Source organism: Leptonychotes weddellii, chromosome 1, assembly GCF_054177405.1.
Source record: "Leptonychotes weddellii isolate Sample4059 chromosome 1, ASM5417740v2, whole genome shotgun sequence".
Taxonomy (NCBI): Eukaryota; Metazoa; Chordata; class Mammalia; order Carnivora; family Phocidae; genus Leptonychotes; species Leptonychotes weddellii.
This window is the reverse complement of record NC_138369.1, coordinates 74,431,283-74,448,970: the sequence shown is the minus strand read 5'-3', so window position 1 is coordinate 74,448,970 and position 17,688 is coordinate 74,431,283. Positions and strand designations below refer to the sequence as shown.

Genomic DNA, 17,688 nt, shown 5'->3' with positions numbered 1-17,688 from the left:
TAAGTTATGATAATTAATTAATAGTCTTTCTTTCTCTTCACTTTTTTTTTTTTTAAAGATTTTATTTATTTATTTGACAGAGAGAGACACAGCGAGAGAGGAAATACAAGCAGGGGGAGTGGGAGAGGGAGAAGCAGGCTCCCCGCAGAGCAGGGAGCCCGATGCGGGACTCGATCCCAGAACCCTGGGATCATGACCTGAGCTGAAGGCAGTCGCTTAACCAACTGAGCCACCCAGGCGCCCTCTTTCTCTTCACTTTTAATAACAAAATTTAATAACAAATTCAAAGTTAATTTATCAAAAAACATGAGTGACTACAACAAAGAATCCACTAATGGTTTACTGAGGATACAAAATACTACTAGTTGGTACTAATGTAACAGACGATGTGATTAAAAAAAAAATGGCTTGTCCTTTTTAGATTTTAAAGATACTTATCCCCAGGAAGATCAGCACCATAGGATTCTAGACATCTGATCATAATCTTTCCAGAAGGCACTCATCTTATCTTTTGTTATATCACACAGCACTAATCATATGTTTTAATTCCTTGTAAATTAAAGGTCAAGTACACAAGAAATGGTTGATCTATTTCTAAGGACACCAACAGAACAAATATCTCCCCTGCCCACATCCATTAATTAGTAATCACTTTACATATTAACAAACAAATATGGCATAGCAATGTACATTACAAGAGTGGCAGCCGCCTATAAAATGAAAAATGGAGTAAGAGCAACAAACATGGAGGCACACTTCAGATGTCCAGGCTCCCAGAGCTCATCTCATGTGAATTCTGAAGGTAACCAGACTTTTGTTCTACACAGACAGCTCCAAAATTAGCTGTATATTCATAAACACAAGCTACAAAGTCATGCCAGTAATGAAAAAGGTATTTCCAGAGTAAAATTTACCAGTCTAATAGCTGAAAACCAGCAACAAAGGCTAACAATGAAGATGGAGAAAGGGAAAAAAAAATCATACCGACTTAAAACATAAAAGTCTTGGAACAGAGAAAATCAAATGTTAATAGCTCTCGTGGAAACATCACATACTCTATACAGGGCAGAGTATAATATTTGTAGTTTATAAGGATGATCTTAAGTCACCAAGATTAATTTCTTTACTGTTTCCTAATCATTAAAAATGAAGAGAATATAAGATAGCAGCCCCATCCCAATTATTGAAGTTAGATTACTGGGAGACCCTCAGGTAAAGAGGAAGCACTGCTGAGAAACTGAAGACAATTAAGATAGCAATTTAAGGATGATATACTGATAACTACTGCAAACCAATATTTCCAGAAAACCTCTCAAGTGCTAGGAGCACATCTCAGTAAATCCAACATAGCTATGCCCAATTGTGTATCAAATACTTTCTTTACTAGTCTCCCCCCCACAAACCCATGTATAAGGGAAATCCATGAGCTTTCCCTTAAGATGATAAATAAGCAGCCAGCACGTATGCCACTTCAAATATCTGAATTTAGATTCATCTTCCAGAGTAGAGATGTGATTAAGATTTCTGAAATGTTAAAAGCAAAAAGAACAAAAAACAAGCAAAAAACAACTGCAGGGTAACCCAAACAGGTTGTATCCGTTTGATATCACCATTAGATTATATAGAAAAATTCAGATAACCAGCTTCCTCTCACCCAGTCTTTTCATTTAATGATTCATACATATAAAAATGTACTGTCAGTTTTTGAAAGAAAAAATTAAGATTTCCAGAATTAGGTCAATGTCTAGCTCATCTGAAGATAAACAAGAAAATAATTTAAAAAAATAAAAAATCTGGGGCACACGGGTGGCACAGTCAGTTAAGCATCTGACTCTTGGTTTCAGCTCAGGTAGTGATCTCAGGGTTGTGAGATCAAGCCCTGTGTCCAGCTCCATGCTCAGTGCAGAGTCTGCTTAAAACTCTCTCTCTCTAAAATAAATAAATAAATAATCTGATTTACTTACATCAGTCTATTCTGGGCTCTAGACAACCATGCAGCCGAAGAGAAGTCTGGACTTGTGAGGAGACAGGCAGTAGTGGAAGGAGCCCAGGAGCAGGACCTATGATCTAATAATGGCTCTGTAACAGCATGCTGTGTGAGCTGGGGCTGTTCCCCAGAGCCTAGACCTTCATGTTGTTAATCATAATCTCTGCCTCCTATGCCTTGTGTGTGTATATGGGGAAGTGGGGGCAGAGGGCGAGGGAGGATGGGCCCCAGGTTGAAACAACACAGGGAGCTCCTGTTCCTGCAAAATGGGTTTCAGGAGTCAGGAACTCAAATCAGGAGCATCTCATTTAACTCTAGGTCTCAACTCATCTGTTTTCTCCTTAATCTAATTAATCAACAAGACCTGCCAATTCTTTGAGTTTTGAAACTAAGTTATCAGTAAAACAACTGTTGTGCCAAGTGATCTGTATGATCCATTTCCTATTAGAACATTCCATCCTATTTTGAAATAGGTACCCAGAATAAATTATTTCATACTTATTAAATACCTTGCCCTACATTAACATTAAGTAGATAAGGTAGCATCTTTTCTAATCTATACCAGGGTGTCTTCAATTACAGTCCACAGACTGCCAGCCATCTATTTTGTAAATAAAGTTTTAGTGCAATACAGCTACACCTATTCACTGAAGTGTTAACTATGTAGCCTTCACTTAATAGAGGTAGAATTAAGTAGTTGCCAGATGTCTGTCCGGCTCTTTACATAAAATGTCTTTTGACCTCTAATCTAGGCTAAGTACTTGATAGTAGATACTATTAAAATTATTTCTATTTCCACAGGTGTTTATAATAATTATAAGCAGTCCCCCTAATAATTTTCTAAAACTTCTCCTTGCAGAGAATAGTTCTCTTCTCTACTCCTAAGCCTCAGAGGAGACAGTCCATGTCCAGTGAACTGAACTAGGAGCCAAATACTTTCATTACTCTTCTCAAACTAGAAATAATGCTTTCCTTTGGCTGCCTACCAAAAGTAATGACAAAAGCTTCAGATTCTGTTTTCAGGCTGGGAGTGGAATAAGCAAAAAGCAACTACATTTCCACTTTTCCACCTGCAATGGCGGGGGGGCAGGTGGGCAGGTGGACAGCTGCTGCTGCTGCTGCATTGTATCATTTAAGATGGTGTTATGGACACCAGATACTGTGGGTTGAACTGTCCCCCCAACACCCTTCCCAAATTCATATGCTGCAGTCCTAAACCTTAGCACCTCAGAATGCGATCTTATTTGGAAATAGGGTCTTTACAGAGGTAGGTAATTAAGTTAAAATGAGGTAATTAAGGTCGGCCCTAATCCAATATGACTGACATCCTTACAAGCAGAAGAAATTTAGACACAGACAAGTACAGATGAAAGACACAAAAAGGTGATCATCCACAAGCCAAGGAGAGAGGCCTAGAACAGATCCTTCCCTCACAGCCCTCAGAAGGAGTTGATGCTGCAACACCTTGATCTCACACTTCTAACCTCTAGAATTGTGAAAAAATAAATTTCTGTTGTTTAAGTCACTCAACTTGTGGTACTTTGTTATGGTTGTCCTAGCAAACAAATATACCAGCACTGAAGGTTTTCAAGGGTCACATACTTTAGGTTTAATTCCTAATACATAACGTTCGTATTTCCTTTCTAAGGGCTATTATTTTCTAAAACAGACTGATAAATGAATTTTTGACTAATGCCTTACACAACACAGTCATTTAACCACTTAATCACATACAGGAAATAGTCTGAGGTATGCTAAACCTATGGTTTTAAATACAAACATTCAATGAATAGCTCCCATAAAAGTATCTATACTTATGTAGCCGGAAAATTCAGTCTTTAAAACAGAAGTTCTTCAATAAAAGTAATTGTCTACCCAAATTTTGCTGGCGGGGGGGCTGGCAGCAGGGTGGGAGGGAAGTGTAGAGGGGAGCAAGAGACTATAGTAACTTTTGGCCAGTTATTAAATCTCTACATGCCTTAGTTTCCCTATGCATAGTAATACCTTCACAGAGTTAAGAGTGAAAAAGTAAATTTAGCATAGTATTTGAGATACAGTAAACACGATTTCCTTTTATTATTTTACCCCAATCAATAATAATTGTGAAATTAATTACACTAGATTCTAGTGTGACTACAGACTCTATGGAAGGATTCACTTGTTTGATTAGATATGTCACAAATGATACCTCTCATCCAAAAATCCTGGAGCTGCATCATGCGTAAACACATCATTTTCAATGAATTTAGTCCTGGACTGCAGGTTAAAGAGAGCGAGTAGTTTTACTCTTAAAAAGAAAAAACCTCACCAAAATATCAAAGAAAATGTGGAGAAATACCATCCTCAATACAAGAAAACAGCTGTAACTGCAAACCAAACTATGAAAATTTCTACCAAATACAGTGAAATCTATACTAAAACGAGGAAGGATACCCAATCAAGTGAAGCTTCTTCAGATTCTGGGAAGGTTACTGAGTCTTCTAAAAGAATGTTTTTGTGTGCATGTCTATCTGCCCCTTTTTCTCTGCTGTGTCCTAGAATCCCTTTCTAACAATATCTTAGATGATCTAAGATAATCTATCTTCTATATTATAAAGTTAGAACTCTAACTTTATAATATAGAAGAACAAAGTGGGATAGTGCTAAAGGAAGAACCAACCATGAATCTTTACTATTTTTGACCCAGCTGAAGATGGAGTGAAAGGGCCAAATACCAGCAGATCATTACCTAAGACTCTGTGATGTAAGGAGCTGCCAAGTGCCCCAACTACATATAGTACACCAAGAACTAAAAGAAACTACTCTCCTAGACTGAGAGAAAACCCATTTAGTTTGAGAGCTACTGGAACAGACAAACCTAACTAATGCTCATTTTTTGCCCCTCCCTACTCTATTCATTACCAAATAACTATTCTGGAGAGAAGCAAATTCTTCAAAGATAGGTAAGGATCCAGCACAGGATAAGAGGAAAAATATATGGGAGCAGAGTAAACTGAGTAAAATACAGTTAATAGGTATATCTGAAAGAAATTATCCCAGGAAAGGAGAGGATGAATTTGCAAACTACTCTCTATACACAAATTCAGAGAGAGTAAGCGCTGAGGAGAGATCTCAAAGAGTTTGAAGATAGAGGCAAGATAATGCAAAGAGACAAGAGCTGGCAGGGATCAGGAAAGAAAAAAAGGAAAATAAAACAATTACAGATAAAAGCCTAGAAATAACAAAAAGCAGAATAAACACAATTTAAAACACAGCTAAGAATCTGAACCACAACCAGAGCGAATCTTTAAAAACCCAAGTCAGACCATGTCATGCCACTCAAAACTCGCCTTTGGTTTTACACGTCACTTTAAGGACCAAAACAAGTCTTTGCAAAAGCCTACAACGCCACACATGATCTGGAACCTTGCCACCTCCTCTATTTCATCTCTTACTGTCCTTTCACTTGCCTCCAAACATGCTACCACTTCATGGTGTTTGTTCTTATTCTCTCAGTTTCCTCCAAATACCTGCCTGGTGTGCAAGGCTTGCTTCCTCACATTCTTCGGTTATCTGCTCAAATGTTATATATCACTGAACCCTTTTCTGATAATCTAATATAAAACAGCAACTGATCCCCACCCAACATATATTCCTTAAATTTTCCCATAGCAATTATCACCACAAGACAAGCTATGTATATTAACTTGTTACTATCTCCCCCACCAAAACATAAACTCCACGAAGGCTGGGACTTCCATCTATTTTATTCATTGCTTCACCCACAGCACCTAGAATAGTGCCTGATACAGAGACATGCTCATTAAATATTTGATAAATGAATGAAGGACAGGCATAAGGCAATAACCAAAACTAAATGGAAGAGACAAAACTACAATTCAGAGAAAAGTTCACAGAAAAATATATGGTAGAAAAATTTACTGACAGAAAAACATGGAAATAAAATATTCAAAGGTTTAATGTAAAATATACATGAAATAAAAATCTAAATTTCAGAACTAAAAATGCACACTCACATTATGTCCCAGCAAAAATAATCAATAGATTTAGCCTAAGTTAGTACTGAATTTTAGGGATAAAGAATTGAATCCTACGGCATCCAGGCAGAAAAGAAGTGACCATGATGGTAGAGGGTGGTATGGGGGGGACAGAAATGGTAAGGAGAGAAGAGCCTAATCCAAGACTCCCACTCAATGCTAGAAGACACTGGAGTAACATCTATAAAGTTGAGAGGAAAGAGTGTGAATCAAGAATTTTATAACTAGCCAATCTACCCTTCAGTTAAATAAAAAAGGCAACAATATCCAACAAATAAGAATATGACATCCATGAGCTCTTACTAAATATTTTTTTAAAGATTTTATTTATTTATTTGAGAGAGAGAATGAGAGAGAGAGCATGAGAGGGGGAGGGTCAGAGGGAGAAGCAGACTCCCTGCCGAGCAGGGAGCCAGACGCGGGACTCGATCCCGGAACTCCAGGATCATGACCTGAGCTGAAGGCAGTCGCTTAACCAACTGAGCCACCCAGGCGCCCAAGCTCTTACTAAATATTAAAACAAAACCCAACCCTCCAAAAACTTGATGATGATGTCTATTCAACCAAGAGATAAATAAAAATAAAAAACTTGGAGCTAGAGAACTATGAATAAGGACTGGGGTATGTGTGAAAACAGTGGGATTTCCGATTACAAAATAGAATGTAAAGTCATAATTTTTAAGAATGAAAACACAAGACTGGAACAAATTAGAGAACATGGTTTCCTAATTTCTCATCGTAGGAAGTCAGAAAACAATCAAAACCTGAAACATGAACATGGAAGGACATGACTATAGACTGATGTCAACCTTTTTATCTTCTTCGTTTTCCATTTTAGAGAAATACTGTAGCAACAGATAACCTTGCCATCGATACCAAAGTAGTTTTTATAATACAAAATTACAGTATTTATTGTGTTTTTATTGAAGCATATCATGATTTTGGTATAATGCAAATGCTCAATGGAGATTATTTCATATTGCTTTTCTTAAGATGACACCAGTTAAGGTTAACCTAATCACTACTGTAAAATGTCACTAATAATTAATATAAAAGGCAGGAGCAATCTATCCTGAACTTTCTACACTACCCGTTTTTGCTGCTAGCAAGAACAAATTAGCCTAATTTTGTTGCCTACTTTCCTCTCCATGTAATTTTCTCTTCTCGATCTAGAAACTCGATCAGGTCAAAAACCTAGATTAAGTTCTAATTTCTAACTAAACTTATTAAAACTTCATTCAATATGACTATAAGATTGGTGGTGGAGGCAGAATTTGAAATAAGTGTCTAACCTGGGCCTCAGCAACCACAGCATTCACACCAAATTTAAGCAGAACCCTCGAAGCACCACTACTCAAACTTAAAGTCTACTTTTATTAACTTAAAGTACACTGTTTGAAGACTACTGTTCTGAGTGATATTCTTTTTTTCACAGTTTTCCTGAGATATAATTGACGTAACACTGTATTAGTTTAAAATGTACATAATGATTTGATACATATACACTGTGAAAAATTTTAAGTTTAGTTAATATCCATCACGTCACATAGTTAAAAATTTTTTTGTGTGAAAAGAACTTTGATGGGGTGCCTGGGTGGCTCAGTTGGTTAAGCAACTGCCTTCGGCTCAGGTCATGATCCTGGAGTCCCTGGATCGAGTCCTGCATCGGGCTCCCTGCTCGGCAGGGAGTCTGCTTCTCCCTCTGACCCTCCCCCCTCTCATGTGCTCTCTCTCATTCTCTCTCCCTCAAATAAATAAATAAAATCTTTAAAAAAAAAAAAAAGAACTTTGATGATCTACTCTCCTAGTAACTCTCAAATATATAATATTGTTTACTATAGCTACCATGCTGCACATTACATCCCCAGAACTTACCTTATGAACTAGAACTCTGTTACCTTTTGACTGCCCTTACATATCTTCCCCACTCCTGGCAACCACCAAGCTCTTCTGTTTTTAGGAGTTCAGTTTTTTCAGATTCCACATGTAAGTGAGATCATGCATTACTTATCTTTCTCTAACTTATTTCATTTAGCATAATGTTCTCAAGGTCCATCCATGTTGCTGGAAGACTGACAAGATATCTTTTTGATGGCTGAATAATATTTCATATTATATATATAAATAAGTATTTATATATATATATAAATAACAACTTCTTTATCCATTCATTGACACTTAGGTTGTTTCCATGTCTTGGCTATTGTGAATAATGCTACCACTAATATGGGAGTGCAGATATCTCTTCAAGATAGTGATTTCATTTCCTTTGGATACATACTCAGAATTGGAACTGCTGGATCCCATGGTAGTTCCATTTTTAATTTTTTGAGGAACTTTTTCCATGGTAGCTGTACCAATTTACATTCTTACCAAGAGTATACAAGGGTTCCCTTTTCTTCACATCCTCACCAATACTTTTTCTCTCTTGTATTTTTCATAAAAACCATTCTACCAAGTGTGAGGTAGTATCTCATTGTGATTTTGCTTTGCATTTCCCTGATGAATAGTGATGTTGAGCACCTTCATACACCTGTTGGCCATATGTATGTCTCCTTTGGAAATATGTCTCTTCAGTTCCTCTGCCCAAGTTTTAATTAGATTGATTGTTTCATTACTGATTTGTGAGAGTTTTCTATATTTTGGATATCAACCCCTTATCAGATATATGAGTTGCAAATATTTTCTCCCATTCTGTAGGTTGCCTTTTCATTTTGTTGGTTTCTTTTGCTGTACTGAAGAAGCGTTTTAGTTCAATGCCGTCCTGCTTGTTATTTCTGCTTCTGGTGTCAAATGCAAAAAAAATCACTGTAAAGACTGATATCAAGGAGCTTATCCCCTATGATTTCTTCTAGGAATTTTATGGTTTCAGGTCTTACATTCAAGTCTTTAATCCATTCTGAGTTGATTTTTGTGTATGGTGTAAGATAGTGATCTGGTTTCATTTTTGCATGTGACCGTTCAATATTCCCAACACCAGTGATTGAAGAGACCGTCCTTAACCCATTGCCTATTTTTGGCTTTGTCACAAATTATCATATATAAATAGGTTTATTTCTGGGCTCTCTTTTTGTTCCATTGATATATGTGTCTGTTTTTATGCCAATATCATGCTGGTGTGATTACTATAGCTTTATGATATAGTTTGAAATCAGAAAATGTGATGTTTTTAGCCTTGTTCTTTTTCAAGATTATTTGGACTATTTGGGGTCTTTGTGGTTCCATACAGATTTCAGTACTGTTTTTTCTAATTCTGTTAAAATGCCACTGGAATTTTGATAAGGACTGCACTGAAACTGTAGATTGCTTTGGGTAGTACAGACATTTAACAATATTAATTCTTCCAATCCATGAGAATGGAATATCTTCCCATTTATTTTTATCTTCTTCAATTTCTTTCATTATGTCTTATTAGTTTTCAGTGTACAGATTTTTACCTGCTTGACTAAATTTGTTCCTAGCTATTTTAACTCTTTTTGATGCAACTGTAAATGGGACTGTTTTCTTAATCTCTTTCTGATAGTGCATTATCAATGCACAGAAAGAAATGCAACACATTTATGTATATCGATTCTGTATCCTGAAACTTTACTCAGTTTATTTATTAGTTCTAGCAGTTTTTTGGTGAAGTCTACAGTTTTTATATATAATATGTCATCTATAAATAGAGACAGTTTCACTTCTTTTCAATTTGGATTGCCTCTAATTTCTTTTTCTTGCCTAATTGCTCTGGCTGGGACTTCTAGGGCTATGTTGAGTAAAAGTAATGAGAATGGTATCTATATCTTGCTCCTGATAGTAGCGAAAAAGTTTTCAGCTCTTCACCAATTGAGTATGATGACAGCTGTGGGCTTGTCATATATGGCTTTATTATACTGAGGTATGTTCCCTCTATGAGCACTTTGTTGAGTGTTTTTCTCATGAATGGATGCTGAATTTGTCAAATGTTTTTTCTGCATCTACTGAGATGATCATGTAATTTTTATCCTTCATTTTGTTAATTGGTGCATATCACTGATTTGCAGATGTTGAACCATTCTTGCATCTCTACAGTAAATCCCACTTGAAAATGGTGTATGATCCTTTTAATGTACTGCTGAATTTGGTTTGCTAATACTGTGTTGAGGATTTCTGCATCTATGTTCATCAGGAATACTGGCCTATAATTTTCATTTCTTATAGTATCCTTGTCTGGTTTTGCTTTCAGGGCGATACTTGCCGCAGAAAAAAAGAAGTTTGGAAGTGTTCCATCCTCTTCTTTAAAATTTGGTAGAATTCACCAGTGAAGCCATCTGTTCTAACTTGTCTTTGTTGGGAGGTTTTTGATTACAGACTCTATCTTCTTACTAGTAATTGGTCTGTTCAGAGTTCCTATTTCTTCATGATGCAATCTTCGTAGATTGTATGTTTCTACAAATTTATCCATTTTTGCTTGGTTGTCCAATTTGTTGGTTTATAACTATTCATTATTCTTATGATCCTTTGTATTTCTGTGGTATCAGCTGGAATGTCTCCTGATCTTAACTTGAGTACTCTCCTTTTTTCTTGATAAGTTTAAAGGTTTGTCTATTTTATTTTTTAAAAAATGAGCTCTTAGTTTCACTGATTTTTCTTTTTTTTTTTAAATTTCACTTATTTCTACTCTGATCTTTGTTATTTTCTTCTTTCTAGTAATTTTGGGCTTTTCTTTTTCTTGTTCCTTGAGGTGAAAAGCCAGGTTCAGTTCTTTCTTTTTTCTATTAATGCAGGCATTTATTGCTATGAACTTCTCTCTCAGAATTGCTTTTGCCACATCCCATTAAGTTTTAGGTACGTTGTATTTTCATTTTCATTTGTCAAGATATTTTTTGCTCTTTTATTTATTTTTTTGACCCACTGGTTGTTCAGTAATATTTAACCCCCACATATTTGTGAATTTTCAGCTTTACTCTTTTAATTTCTAGTTTCAGATCACTGTGGTTGAAAAGATGCTGAATGGGATTTCAACCTTAATTATGAAAAACTGTTTTGTGGCCTAACATGATCCTGGAGAATCTTACATGTATGCTTGAGAAGAATGTATATTCTGCTGCTTTTGGATAGCATGTCTGTAAACATCTGCTAAATCCACCTGCTCTAATGTGTACTTTAAGTCCAATGTGTTCTTATTTATTTACTATCTGGATAACCTTTCTGTTGTTGAAAATTCTTTGAATATAATTAGTTTTTTATTAGTTTGTTATTCTGGAAATCTATTTGTAATACTTAGAATTCATTAGCTAGCTTATACTTGTTGATTTCTAAATTATCTACTATATCCTCCATAAAACTATTCTAATCAACTTTCAAAGAGTTAATGGGAATTTTAAATTGATATGAATAATTATTTTAAAAATTGTTAATTTTATACAAATCAGCATGAACCTTCAAATACATAAAATTGTAGCAAATGTTAAAACCCATCAAACTAAAATTCCTTCTGACTCAGGTTTCAGTCTTCAACTATGTAAGGTGGTATTTTTATAGAAGGTCGTGACAGTCATCCTATACAGCATCTAACTTTATAAGTTAGGAACACATTTCTGATTACTCCCTATCTTCTGACTTGTTAGAGCTCTGTTTTCTACAAATTATATGAGCCTTCACTCATTATTTGCTGAGCTACTGGGGGCTGTGTTCAGTAAGACACTTATGTAATTATCTATAGTTTTAAAGACTTTTTTTTTTAATTCTAGAATTTGCTGAGTAAGAATATTCTGTACAGAGTCTGTTTTGTTTCATTGTCTCTCTAGATTGTGGAAATAAACTCTTGTCTGTATTTCCCCCATAGTTAAATAACTCCTTCCAGATTATCATTTCAGAATGTGACTAGATTTCACAATGGGGAGGGTAGAATTTTTAGGAAACTATATCTAAAAATCACTAAAAAATGGTAATTCCTGACACTGGGAATTTACTTATTTGGCAGGACCAAATAAAGTTGAGGAAAGAAAGAAGGGTTGCTTAAAAAAAAAATAATAGCCAGATTTTGAGTATCTATGATGTACCAGGTATTTTTCTAGATATCTTAATTACATCATCTCATTTGCTTCAAAACTATAAAATTTATATTATTCCCACTTTTCAGAAAAGGATGTTAAGGCTGGAGAGATTAAATAACTTCCCAAAGATCACAGAGGTGCTAAGAGGTGGGACCAAGTTTTGCACCTAAATCTGTCTGACCACTATCTGCAGTGCCTCTCATGACAACACAGAGCCTGGTTTATTTATTTTTCATTTGTAAGTGGGAAACGGAGGTTCTGGTTTAGTAGAAACTTAGACTTGGATTTCATTCCAGCTCATTTTATTCCAGATCCAATTAAGTTTTTATTTATTTTATTTTTCCTAGAGCCTAGGTGGTAGTCTGAAGAAGAACGAAGTCTATGGACGAGCTTGAGTTGCATCCATAGAAAACAGATCATTTGTCTTCTTTCCTTTTTCATTTACCTGAACTCCTGCACCCCACATTCCTAGTGCATTTCCACCTCTCCCATTCTCACTTCAACTAAAGACTTGAGAAACTGAGACCAAAATGTAAAGTCTAAACTTATATTGCTGGGCGTCTGGGTGGCTCAGTCAGTTAAGCATCTGACTCTTGATTTCAGCTCAGGTCATGATCTCACAGTCATGAGATGGAACCACCCCCCCACCCCATAGGGCTTGGTGCTGGGTGAGAAGTCTGCTTAAGATTCGCTTTCTCCCCCTGTGCCTCCCCCTGCCTGCCTTGGGAGTTTACATTCTAGTAAGGAGAGAATGATAGGAAGTGACTAAGTAAAATTTTAAAAAGGATATCAGATAACAGTAAGTACTAGAAAAAAAGATAACACAGGAAAGGGAAAGGATGGTGGTGGTGGAGGCAGTGATCAGGGACGACTTCACCCCGGAGGTAACATTTGAGCAAGGACATAAAAAAGGTGAGTAAAGGAACAAGTCATGTGGCTACCTGAGAAAAGAGAGTTTGAGAATAAAGAAGCAGCAGTTCAAATACCCAGAGATGGTAAGCCAGTGGCATCAGAGCGGAATGTGCACAAGGAGAGTAGTAGAAACTGAAGTCAAATGAAATTTGGTTCAAGGAAATAATACAGTTTGAGACCAATGTAAAAACTTAATTTTATTCTGAAAACTATAAATTAATTTGTGGCTTTTTCCATCCAAAAACAGCTACATGAGCTATTACCTCATAAACTGTTAAAACACAATACTAAAATTAGTTTTCAAAGACAAGCTGAAATAGCATTTATACATATATGGTGGTTAATTTTATACATTATTTCTCTTTGAATTATTTAAAAAAATTAAGCACTCTCTCAAATGCTTATTTCAAAGCTGATATCTGATATTATCACAGTCGTAAGGCTCATCTGACTATCATACTTACAAAGACTAGGAAGTCAACCTTCTGTAAGTAGCTAAAAATCCTTAATACAAACATTCACTTTCAAAGCCAGGAAGTAAGTCAAATGGAGCATCTGAAAAGTTTCTCCTAGGTTAAAAATTAAAAATGGGAAAAAGAACCCTCCATTTTAAGTCATAAAATTTTTATGTTAAAGTGGAAGTAAATGAACAGAATTCTGTGTTAAAATAAAAAACGTAGCAGTAGAGGTCTTATCCAAAGTCCAAGACATTAAACTAACTAGAATGTACCATTTCTAGCATAGCTATGTCTTAAAGAAAAAAAGAAACTGTTTCTTAGACAATGTTTGTAAAGAAAATTCCATATATAAACCTAAACCCCATCAATTCACATTATTATAGTAGAAGCCTCAATTAAGAGGAAATATGATTTTTCTCTTGTACCTCCTCAGTTCTTATCTCTAGTAAATTTAAGCTGGTAGCTAGTGAGCTAGCATCCACAGAGTAACAGATATCTTCAAGGAAGTGTATCTACGATGAAGTTACTCATGAAGAAACTAATATAAGAATATCAGCTGGGGAGCACTGAGTAATATATATGTTGTATCCCTGAAACTAATACTTCAATAAAAAATATCAGCTGGGTCAATATTTAGCTATATTTAATTCTATATGATCATGCAATCTGTTATAAAACCCAGATTTTAAAATTTTCATAAATTTATGAAATGGCAAAATTCTATTTAGGCTTTTTTTTTTGAAAGAGAGAGAGAGAGAAACAGCGCAAGTAGAGGGAGAGGGAGAGAGAGAATCTCAAGCAGGCCCAATGCCCAGCACGGAGCCTGACGCAGGGCTTAATCTCATGACCCTGAGATCATGACCTGAGCCTAAATCAAGAGTAAGATGCTTAACTGACTGAGCCAACCAGGCACCTCTCTATTTAGGCTACTAAATGAGATCTTCATTCACAAATTCTCTCAGTGCTCCTACTCCCAAATATTAAATGAATGATGCTATTTCTCCAATTACATTGTCTATCTACAATCTGGTAACACAAGCACAATTCAAACACGTGCATCCTTTTCCAATAAATATTATTTACAATACTTTGGCTACAACAAAAATACTTCTAAGCTCTGTTTGACTGCAGGCAGTCTGACCACAATAGGAGCTATTCCATAAGAAACAGTTCTACCATTACTTCATATTGCGAAGTCTCAAACAGTTTAGGAGAAATTAAAAGATAAAGTACAGGTTCCTAAAATGTATTTTACAGGCCCTCAAAAAGAGTTATTAGATAAAAGCTATTTAAAGACAGACACCTTGCTGGCATCACTTTCAAAATATATCACAATCATACCATTTCTCACTACCTCCACTACTGCACTTGGTCTGAGCCACATCACCTTCCCCTAGTAGAACTGAAATTGTCTCCTAGTTACTCTGCGGTTAATCAGGCCTACTATGAATATTCTATATAATCCCTGAGCCTATATATCATTCATCTCACCCTATTATCCTGACCTACTTTTTCATTTCTCTATAGCACTTAATCATCTTTTAACATGCTGTAACATTTACTTGTATTTACAGCCTATTTTTCCTTATTGGAGTATCCACCCCCTAAGGGCAGTCATCTTTGTTTTGCTCTCCGACATACTCTAAGCACTAGAACAGTACTTGGCACATGATGTAAGATCAGCTGTAGAATGAACAAGTTTCAACTCTGAGACAAATATAAAGAAATAGTCAACCAGGTTTGATAAATATTAATTATGACAAAAATATGCATGATGTGCTCTTATTAACCAGAGCTTTACCATACCAGATAAAATAAGCAGTTCAATGATTTCTGCATCTCCAAGATAGGCAGCAGCGTGCAGTGGAGTTCTCTTTTCATTGTCCTGTAAAAAGAGGAAAGGTGGAACATAACTTTTAATATAAAATTAATTTCAGTATACTTTAAATGAAGAAAAACCATTAACTACCAACTTACTAGTTCCATAAGCTTAGTCTAAGTTAGCAACCCATTAACAGAATATTTCCTTGCTAGGAGAAGAAAGGCCTAAAAAAATATTTTGGCCTTAAAGGAATGGCTTTATTAAGTACAGCAAAAATAAAATCTAAGGTGACAGAGAAATAACTTCTTAGGCTTTCTTTGAATAAAGATGCCTATGCTGCTGATATACATAGGAAAATTTCCTTTACTTCATCCTGTTTTTCCCAATATACTTCCACAGTTTTACACAGTTTGGAATTGTTGACCTAACTAAATAAAACAAACCTTAACAAAAGGTTTGCCTATCAAAATGTTTCCACAGGTAGCCCCAAATTTTTCTCTGGGGATTTGAAGTTATCCCTTAAAACAATCTTAAGGATTTCTTAAAATTCCTGCCAATTTTGTTTGTGGCTTTAAAATATATTCCTATCTTTGTAAATATAAAAAATACACAGTTTTCCATTTTGCACAGTGAAGGAAACCATCAACAAAACAAAAAGGCAGGATGGGGAGCAAGATGGCAGAGGAGTAGGAGACCTGGATTTCGTCTGGTCTCAGGAATTCAGCTGGATAGGGATCAAACCATTCTGAACACCTACAAACTCAACAGATCAAAGAAAAGAATAGCAGCAACTCTCTGAACAGAAAAGCGACCACTTTCTGGAAGGTAGGATGTGCGGAGAAGTGAATCCGAGGCGATATTCGGGAGGATAGATGGTGGGGGAGGGGGCCTCCATCAGCCACCTACGGGCAAGTGATAGAGCCCCGGAGCACAAAACCGGAACTTTTAGAAGTCGGCTCTGCTGAGGGACGTGGCTCCTGTGCTAAGTTGGGGGTGGAACCCTCGAAGAACAGTGTGTTCTCAGGACCTCGGGGTCACAGAAAGACCGGCGGTGCCTGAGTGCAGCAGAGCTCCCAGGTATCAGAGCGGGGAAGCTGGCTGCAGAGACAGAGGCAAGGTGCGGGCCCTCAGCTCAGGGTTGCCATAACCCGTGATCCGCAGTACATGCGGACCACTGCTCCTCCAGCAGGGTCCCAACAAGCGGCAGATCCGGGGAGACTCCCCTTCCTCCCCCGGGAGGAGCGGTGCAGGAGCGCACCGCAGAGATGTGCTGGGTTTGGAGACTCCATACGGGGTTGGGTGCCAGAGATAGAAACGCTCGGTCACAGGCGGGGTGAGCACGGAGTGCGGCTGGAGACCAGGGAGACGGGAGTGACTGACTGCTTTTCTCTGGGGGCGCATGGAGGAGCAGCCCCGAGTTCTCGGCTCCTCCAGGGGCAGAGATTGGGAGGCCGCCATTTTCACTCTCGGCCTCCAAAGCTGTACGGAAAGCTTGCAGGGAACAAAAGCTCCCAAGAGCAAACCAGAGCAGATTACTTAGCCTGGACTGGGCAAGGGTGGGGCAATTCCGCCTCCCGCAAAGACATTTGGGAACCACGGCAACAGGCCCCTCCCCCAGAAGATCAGCAAGAACAGCCAGCCAAGACCAAGTTTACCCATCAAAGAGAACGGCAGAACTCCAGTACTAGGGGAATACTGCACATAGAATTCATGGCCTTTTTACCGTAATTCTTTAGTTTTCAAAGTTAATTTTTTTTTAACTGTCTTTTTTTTTTTGAATTTTTCTTTTCCCTTTTTCAACCAACATCTTATCAATCCCTTTTTTAAAAATCATTTTTATTTTTCATTTTTAGAGTCATATTCTATCCCTCCATAGTAGTTACACTTATTTTTGGCATATATATATAAGTTGTTCTCACTTTAAAATTCTGAGATACAGTTTCTTCCAACAGGTCAAAATATACCCTAAATCTCTAGTGTATGGCTTTGTTCTAGTCTCCTGCCTGATCACATTCTCTCCCCTTTTTTTTTCTTTTTTTTAAAAATCCTCTTCATTCTTTTCTCAAACAACTTATCAATTCCTTTTATAATTTTTTAAATACTTTTTTTTTATAAAATCTTTTTTTTTAATTAATTAATTTATTTATTTGAGAGAGAGAGAGAGAGAGAAACAGCATGAGAGGGGATAGGGTCAGAGGGAGAAGCAAGCTCCCCGCTGAGCCGGGAGCCCGATGTGGGACTCGATCCCAGGACTCTGGGATCATGACCTGAGCCGAAGGCAGTCGCTTAACCAACTGAGCCACCCAGGCGCCCTTAAATAATTTTCATCTTTACAGTCATATTCCATCCCTTCATCGTATCAACCCTTATTTTTGTACATATATAAGTTTTTCTTTCTTTAAAATTTTGGGAGGCACTTTCTTCTAACAGACCAAAATACACCCAAAATCTA

The 17,688-nt window shown here is 36.8% G+C and overlaps 1 protein-coding gene across 7 annotated transcripts in view; it reads right to left on the bottom strand.

Annotated features, from left to right (window-relative positions):
* Positions 1-17,688, bottom strand: part of ANKRD28 (ankyrin repeat domain 28) — a 201,873-nt gene that overhangs the window by 65,056 nt on the left and 119,129 nt on the right. For all 7 annotated transcript variants that reach the window (XM_081801834.1, XM_031040651.2, XM_081801829.1 and 4 more), the window contains one exon: positions 15,221-15,299. In XM_081801834.1, the coding sequence (XP_081657960.1) occupies positions 15,221-15,299 (79 nt within the window). The remainder of the gene's footprint in view (positions 1-15,220; positions 15,300-17,688) is intronic.